Source organism: Temnothorax curvispinosus, unplaced genomic scaffold (genome assembly GCF_003070985.1).
Source record: "Temnothorax curvispinosus isolate PA1 unplaced genomic scaffold, ASM307098v1 QBEX01003047.1, whole genome shotgun sequence".
Taxonomy (NCBI): Eukaryota; Metazoa; Arthropoda; class Insecta; order Hymenoptera; family Formicidae; genus Temnothorax; species Temnothorax curvispinosus.
The window spans coordinates 2,267-11,240 of record NW_020212827.1 but is presented as its reverse complement, the minus strand read 5'-3'; the positions used below and the strand labels follow the sequence as shown (position 1 = coordinate 11,240).

General features: G+C 30.5%; 1 protein-coding gene across 1 annotated transcript; it reads left to right on the top strand.

Moving 5' to 3' along the window:
* Positions 1-696: 696 nt before the first annotated feature.
* LOC112452198 (fatty acyl-CoA reductase wat-like) lies at positions 697-1,931 on the top strand. The gene is made up of 3 exons (XM_025012298.1): positions 697-774; positions 1,043-1,238; positions 1,767-1,931. The coding sequence occupies exons 2-3, from the start codon at positions 1,087-1,089 to the stop codon at positions 1,822-1,824; spliced, it is 210 nt and encodes a 69-aa protein (XP_024868066.1). The 5' UTR covers positions 697-774; positions 1,043-1,086; the 3' UTR covers positions 1,825-1,931.
* Positions 1,932-8,974: the final 7,043 nt, after the last annotated feature.

The window sequence follows — 8,974 nt, the reverse complement described above, 5'->3', positions numbered from 1 at the left end:
GCAGAACTGTCAAGTTCGCGACGTTACCACATTTTCTTCCATTATAACCCTGGTAACCAGTTTGCTAGTTCAGATGCGTCCCGAAGAAGTGCGCAAGAAAACAGTCTAAAATTGCGACAAAAGTGCATAATATCTGTGATTGAACGAGTACTTACTGTACTATTGCAGTAGTCTGCTGTAAGAAGCTACTTTTCGTGCAGTTTTACAGCAGAATTGCAAAGGAATGGTTACCAGGGAAGCCGCCAGAGTCAAAAGAGCACTTACATGATATTTTTAATTATTCCTTGCGTCGACTAATATGGGTATGATATAAGCTCTAACGTCATCAAAATTCACGAAAATATTTTATGAATACTTAGAATCGACGAATTTGAAGATTTTCTCTTCATCTCTCAACTGACTAGAGAGTACCTGTAGAACCTCCTTAATGTTTATCTTGCAGTCATTTATTCACGTGTCAACAGCTTATGCGAACTGCCATGTGAAACATATCGAAGAGCGGTTCTACTCATATCCTATTAATCACAAAAACTTTATTACGTTCACACGTAACTTACACGAGAACATAATTGAGGAAAAAATATCTAGATAATTCTTTAATGCTTAATATAATAAAATAATTAAATGTATATTAATAAAAAAAGATAATCTATCGTTTGGCTAGAATCAGTTCACAATGGCCGAATACATATACATTCACAAAAGCGAATGCGGAAGGACTTCTCAAAGACGAAAGCGGAAATTTGCCAGTAGGAATATTTCGACCTGAAATAGGTAACAGAATAATTATAAAAAGTAGCAATTTTTTTTGCTAAAGAATTTATTAAATAATATGTATATTTTATTATTTTCAACTGGTTTGCATAATTATGTGCTATAAAATTCTATAATTGTAAAATAATAATAAACAATCGCGGATGTGTGTGTGTGTGTGTGTGTGTGTGTGTGTGTGTGTGTGTATGTCACGTTTAGTTAACATTGTTAACAATAAGTTTGATTCTCGCGAATCTACATAACCAGGAATAATTAAGATTTCTTTCAGTTTTATTTAGCGCCGAGGAACCACTTGTCGGATGGATAGATAATATGTATGGGCCACAAGATGTCACGGTGTCTTCGGTACTTGGTATCACAAGATTTCTTTCTTGTAATCCCGATGTTAAGGCAAATATAGTGCCCGTCGATTTCACGGTAAGTGCTTTGATCGCTAGTGCGTGGAACGTCTATAATCAATTCAGGTATGATGAGATATTTAACCAACATCTAATTTATATAAAATTTTACTTCTATTATTTTTTAGAACATCAGATTAGAACATCAGTTAATGGCATGATAATGGTTTAACTTTATAAATTGTTTAGATTATCTTTTAAACATAATCTTTAATGACCTATTATACATTATATATATTATTTCTTAATGCTTGTTACAAACTAACATCGTGAAGATATAACAATTACCTAAATATGAAAGGTAACATATCAAAATAGCAAAAAAATTAGTATTCAGTTGCTATTATCATTTACCTGAATATTAGAAAAATATTATATAATAAAACTATTCCAAAATACTATAGTTTGTGGGAAGGAAAGCATATTTTTAAATAGCATGATACACTCGGGCGAATATGTGTATTTAAATATATTAGCTTACAATATTAGGTATTACCATAATCACAAAACATCAGCATATAATTATAAATGACTCTGGTATGTAAAGAAGTATAATGTACAACATAATTATGTTTAAATAATTTTACTTTGTAGGAGAGGCAAGGATACATTAATTTATAATTTCGTGTCACCAATCGATGGACCTACTTAAAATGAATCCCGTAATGCATTTGTCGACACAAATAAGATGTACCCCTTGATGCCATATATTTTCCCTTTATAGTTTACGTCCAACATAAAATACTACATAGAATTTGCGTTTGACTCGGTCATTTCCTCCCGGCTTTACTTACAAATGCTGTAAGCATCAGTAAGCGCATAAAATGTCTTTCAATTCAGGTAATTATCACAGATATAATCGCCATGACGCAAAATCTCTTTTTTTACGAGCAAAATTATTATTTCAATGAATTATTCAGATACATTCTTAATACATATTAATACATTCTCATCTGATCCACGCGTATTTGATAGCGATAAAAATAACACAGGCCCACAAATAAAAAAAAGTTGTCTGCGCCATGGACTAGACCATGGTATATTCCCATGTATTTTCGCCTGCTGAAACCAAATATGACCTCAGTTTTGCCCTTACACGTCAGAATTTTTTTCTAAAGCCAAAAACAGAGTAAAAAACTTGTGTGAAGTTGGCCCCGCACTTTTTGAATTCTATATTTTTAATAATTGTGCTACATTGTACTACGTTTGTGCTGTATTGTGCCGCAAACCGCAACTCTGTAACTCAAAGCGTACTCGAGAAAATTAAAAAATACAAAATTTTTGATAGCCCCGCACTTTTCGAATTTTCAGTTTTTTTTTTATTGTGCCGTATTGTGCTGCATTTGTGCTGACTTGTGCCGCAAATGCGAGATTGATAACTTCAATAACAATTAAGAAAAAAAATAAAAACAAAATTATATTAGCCCAGCACTTTTCCCAAAATAAACCCAATTTTTTTTGGTTGATAGGTAGTAATTTGTGCCACATTGTGCCGTTGGAATAAACGCGACATCTCTTTTCATTTGGCAGATAAAAAATATTAAATCTCAAAAACAAAATAACAAATAATTATTTTTAAAACGCATTTACCGAACTTTTGTAAGCTGTGCTGAGTTTCGCTAGATGAATACAACAAAGAAGTGGCCGGAGATGCATAGAAAGTTGTAGGGGTTGAAAATAATGGGCTAAGGGAGGGGGAAAATAAGGGTGAGAAAAAAACTTTACATTTTTAAAATTTGTAAAATTGTGCCGGGTTGTGCTCGGTGAGTACAATAACTTTTCCTAATGACAAAATGTCCACAAATCGTTAGTTTACGCAGCACAAGTATCTAAAGAAAGCAGTTTTGTGCTCGACTAGCACAATTCAGCACAAGTCGCAAAATTTCATTCCTTGTCACGGTTCAAAAGTTATAGCGATTTGAAAATTGTAATTCCTATATAAAAAATGCTTTCTTTAGATGATTGTGCTGCGAAAACTAACGATTTGCGGACATTTTGTCATTATAATAAGTTATTGTACTCGTTTAGCACAATCCGGCACAATTTTAAAAAATTTGAAAGAAAGAAATTTGTTCTCACCTCCATCCCCTTTGGCTCATTATTTTTAACCTCTGCAACTTTCGATTCTTTTCTAGCCGTTTTCTTGTTGTGCTCGACTAGTTTCATTTCACACCTCTACCAATAATGTACAGTCGTGGATAGAAAGGTTGTCTGCTTTGGTTAGGACGAGTTTTGGGACGCACCCAATTTAGAAGTGGATGAGCACCAACGCACACGGAGTGCGCAGTGACTCACTTCAAGAGCAGACGAACGAGATGTCAAGCACATTAAATATTTGTATAAATAGTGTCAAATAATTTAAAATATTAAAAGAAATTATTATTACGGACATGTATATAGCTGAGACATGCAGTATATATTCTGCAAACGTAAAGAAGAAGAAGAATGTAAGCAGAGAATGGTAAGAAATCGTCAAAAAACAATTTTATTAACGAAATATAAGCAAGGTTAAATAGTAATTAGTTAATTATTTCGAAGTTAAGTAAAAAAGTTAATAATGTTAATAACTTTAATACTTTAAATTTAATTAGCTTAATTAATTTAAAAGGAGTTAATTTTTAATATTAACTAATTATTTTAAAAACACAAAGTTAAACTTTTATTTAACTTCTTTTCTAAGTTAAAAATTTTCTGCTTATTAAATTTTTATTTTTTTATAATTATTAATACTTGTAAAAATCACTATCTTTATCTGTATGTAAATTTTTGCAACCATTATTAGTTTTTCATAATTGTAAAAGAAAAAATTTTATTACATTCTATTACACTATTCTATTCACAATTCTATTACAAATAAAATATTAAATTTATTTAATAATTAAATTTATTTGATGATACACATTGCAAACATTTGTTATTCAAAGTAATACAATTTTAAAAAATTCTTCTTCTTCTCTAGCCTGTTTTCATCCACTCCTGGACATAGGCTTCTTCCATTTCCTTCCATGTCTTTCTCTCCTGTGCTGTCTGCATCCACCTCTTTCCTGCGTGGCGTTGGATGTCATCTCGCCATCTCGTTTGTGGTCGGCCAATGCTTCTTTTGGACTCTCTTGGTCTCCATTGCATCAGGACCTTGGTCCATTTGGTGTTGCTTCTCGCAACATGTCCCGCCCGCATTGCCACTTTTGTCTATTTGCTCGTTCAACCACGTCGGCAACTCCTGTTCTTTTCCTTATCTCTTCGTTTCGGATTTTATCCCTCAGGCTGATTTTCAGCATTGCTCGCTCCATTGCCTTCTGACAGATTCTTAGTCGGTTTGCGCGGTTTAAAAAATTACAACATTGTAATTTAATATAAATAATGCTATTAAAAAATTAACTTTTAATTTAACTTAAATTAATTTAATTTTAACGTAGTTTTCAGAACGAAAAAATCCTCACAAAGGTATTAAATTGGAGCAAGCTAAAGTTTGAGGACTGCACTAACATGCATACGGATAAGTATTATTTAATAAACACAAACAAACCTAATTTAACTCCTCGCTAAGTGTTGAGCAGTAGTTAAATGTGACTGTGATACTTGTAATATAATATTTATTACATCATGTTATTTGTATAATTGCAGGTAATTGATGAAATTTTTTATGTTCTTTAAAACGTTAATGACACGAAAATACCTCTTCAAAATCCGGTAAAAATATTTTTTGTATAAAACCAAATATATATATATATATATACACGGAGAAAATTTTATAGTAAATATTACTATGGTGTCGCACTAGCTGCGGACCATCGAGGAATTTTAAGTTAAATTACTATGTTTATGGTAAAAATTACGTTATTTAATCGTTTTTAAAACAATAATTATAGTATTTTAACTCGAAATTCCTCGATGGTCCGCAGCTAGTGCGACACCATAGTAATATTTACTATAAAATTTTCTCCGTGTATATATATATGTGTGACATTCCACGTCAAGTGGCCCCTCCTTCTGTCCAAAAATTGAAGCGACTTACAATATTGCGTTTGGGCTTAAAATGTTCGTATAAGCGAGGGCTTTCGAAATTTGAGTGGCCTTTTTAAAAAACTCCATAACCCCATGACCCCTTGATCTTATAACCCTCAAAACCCCATAACCCCATAACCATATAGCCTCATAAGCTTCTAAACCCCTGTAATCGAAACCATCGCACTTTGATTATTTTTGTATATCTCCGTAATCCTGTAATCCCATAACCCCTTGACCGCGGGGTCTACAAATTACGGATTCACAAATTCTTAATAACATGTCATAGAATTAATGAGTAAGAAAAATATTTTCTGAATATGTAACACAAGTATTGTGATTAAATGATTATGGTGTTCTATGCAAAAAGTCACGTTGTAAAATTTTCACTTATAATATTATTGTTATTAGTTAGACAATGTTGTCATGTGACATGTTATGTGACATGTTGTTATTTGTGTCCATTACTTATTTCAGTTCATTTCTCGATTTTTATACTTTGAAGAAATAGGATGTGTGCGTTTGATTCAAAATTTATATTGCGATAAGAACTAATGCGATTAATGCAATAAATTGCGGTTTTTATTTTTCTCTTTTTGTTTACTAGTCTTTATGTATTATCTTAACTTATTACACTAAAGATAATCTGATAATGACAGACCGAAACGTTTGTTAAAGTATTATTTTAAATAAAAGTTACGAACATTCTGTTGAGCACTATACCCTCTTTCTTATGAGTTGATACCTTCTTTTAGTTCTTAAATTACACAAATCACTAAATATATGTATTATTTACAGTCTTTATATCTTAAATACGTTTGGTCAGTAAAAAGTGTGTTAAAATACTTTATTGATACTTTATCGAACAAATTTTAAATGGATATAATGTATTATTTATTTTATTAAAAAATGTGCATGTACATAACAAACATGTAAAAGTAAAAATATATTCAATTTCTAAATATTTTAGGGATATTACATTATTACAAATGTTTTCGTTACTATAAAATATGTCACGATAAACCGAAGTTCTTACATGAAACGCTTGCGAGTGACTGATCAGTTCTGGTACTGCACACAAAAAAACAAGTGTCAAATCAACTGATATACTTGTATATACGCAAGAATATATAATCTTGAAATGAGATTATACTGTATTGAACGAAGAAAATTTGCTTGAATGATGTTATTTATATATTATTATTAAACTAAGTATTATATAGTTCAAGAAAGGAAAAGTTGAAATCTTATACTTTCTCTCTAAGAACCTTATAGTAATTTTGCGTATATACGAAACAATCTATATCTTCTAATTAAAATTTCAACTTTTTATTTCAACATTTTTTTTCTTGGTTGAACTATATAATGACTTTATTTAAGCAAATTTTTATTCGTTTAACTCAATATAATCTTATTTCAAGATTTTCATGTTGTTGGAACTTGAAACTAAATATATTTTTAAATCAAAAATATTTTTTTTTGTTTGATCTCAACTACTCGTTCGCTTTTATGATGTTCTATTTAATTATTTGAATGGCATGTACAGTCTTATATTATGATAACGATATCTAAAATTTATTATTAATAAGCTTTTTTTAAGACTTTTTATAAATTGCTTATATAAGCAATATAAATGGTATTACCAATACAAGGGTCATCGAAATGGTTAGAATCATTGATTTAATATCAATCATGCAAATATGCAAGTGTTATGCGTCCGTGATTCGATTCCGTCCCGGCCTACGCTTATACCTCGTTTAAGAGGTGAATTTCCTATTTAATAGGAAGTTAAAAATTATATAAAGATACATATGGATTAATAATCCGTTTAAAGCTAGGTATACCTACACTTACACAGTAAAAAATAAAATGTTAATCGTAACATTTTTCAAATGTCCCAGAAAATCCACTTTAAATTTTGAGTTAAAATAACTCATTCATCGTGTGTTACTCGTTGACAAATTAGAAATGTTAATTTATTGACACTATATTTTACATTTATATTTGTTCTTTTAACTTTAAGTATAATGTAAAAATAACTTGTAAAAAATGTCGATATAACATATTTGAATAAACGATAGTTACTTTAACTTAAGAGAAATGTTGTTTTGAACATTTGATTGTAGTAAATTTGATTATTTTGTATGTCAAAGTTTACGATTATTTGAAGATTTACTTTAATTTTTGTTTATGTTAAAAAAACTTTAAGGCGTGTTGATTTTTTGAAATAATTATGTTAAAAGAACTCAAAATAATATTCAATTTCTAAATGACATACATAAAGTGTTAAGTTATCACGTTGACATTAATTTAACATATGAAAATGTTACGAAAATAATAACATAGCTGTTGTATGTTAATTTTACATTGAAATAATAGTCAAATCTTTGTAACACAAGAAAATTTTAACATTTGGACGCACGATTTTTTACTGTGTAGAGAACGAACAGCAAACGCGAACGTTCGGACATTATTCGCATTTGTGTTCCTTGGTTGTCTGTTCTTTTTTTTTTGGTTGCGCCAAACACCAGAATTCGACTAGAATCGATGTTTGCTGCATTTAGCAATTTGAGATTTTTTATTATACAATTTGTTGAATAATGACAACTAATGTTTGCGTTCACTGTTTGTTCGGTGTTCGTTCGCTAAGTGTATACCCGGCTTAAAAGTTTGAAAAGTTATATTGTTGGCATATTGCAAGTGATAGACGGCAAGAACTTAGTAACAGACTCAGCGTTCTTATACTTTAAATTAAAAGAAAGATTCATTGAGAGAGTGAACGAGTGAGAGAGTTTTTGAGCCAAAAGATTAGCTCTACGAAAAAAAATAAAAGAGACCTATTTGTGTAGATCAAATTCCAAGATAAACAACTTCCTTTTGAAACATTTTACCGATTATGACACGTGTGCAAAGTGTTACATTTTTTCGTAACTGTATCCGCTTTCGAGAAATTCAGTAAAAACTTTTTTGGGGGCTCCTTTAAAAAATTAAGCAACAGGAGTGGAGGGGTCAGATTTTTAGTACGGTGGTCAGAGATTTATTCGGACTAATTCTAATCAAATTACCACTATTATCAAAGAAGTTTTAACTTTTTTTTTGTGTCCTTTGTGCTTGGACAATATTGGGAATTTGGCCACTTTGACTCCCTGTATCTTCAAAATTATCCTGAACTAAAAATTTGCTGAAATTAATGTCCCATCATGTAATACTGTTTGGCATACAATTCGATTCGAATTTAGAAGATCACAAAATTAGTTAAGGGTCATTCTCTATTTTCACCATATTTGTTATATAAACTGTTCAACACTCTTTAAGAGTTTTCTCTTTATAATAAATAAATTATTGCAGTTACTAATGACCTATCCTTAAAGAAAAACCGTCTATTTATTATTTACTGCAATATCTTTTGCGTGGTACAGATTCGACGCTCATGTACTGATACTTCATTTTATTGAACTTTTATTTGTGAAACATTGCAGAGGTCAGAGTTCTATCTCTTTGCTGTTGCGACATTATATTAAATACGCGTTGTATTTAATATTGTGTAAAGTATGACGCAGCCACGTGATTATTTTAGCGAACAAATCTAAGTGCTACAAGATAATAGCAATGAGAAAAGAAGAGGAAAAAAAAAGAGGCCATTGAAATGGCCAGATGTGACAGGGAATGCAAAGAGAGCATTTCATAACTTATTATTTATTATTTATAAAAATAATTGTTCGTTTGCGCTGCAATTGCAGTTTTATTGTGTAATAAAATACTGCAATAAAATACTGTCATACTTTATTGACTATATG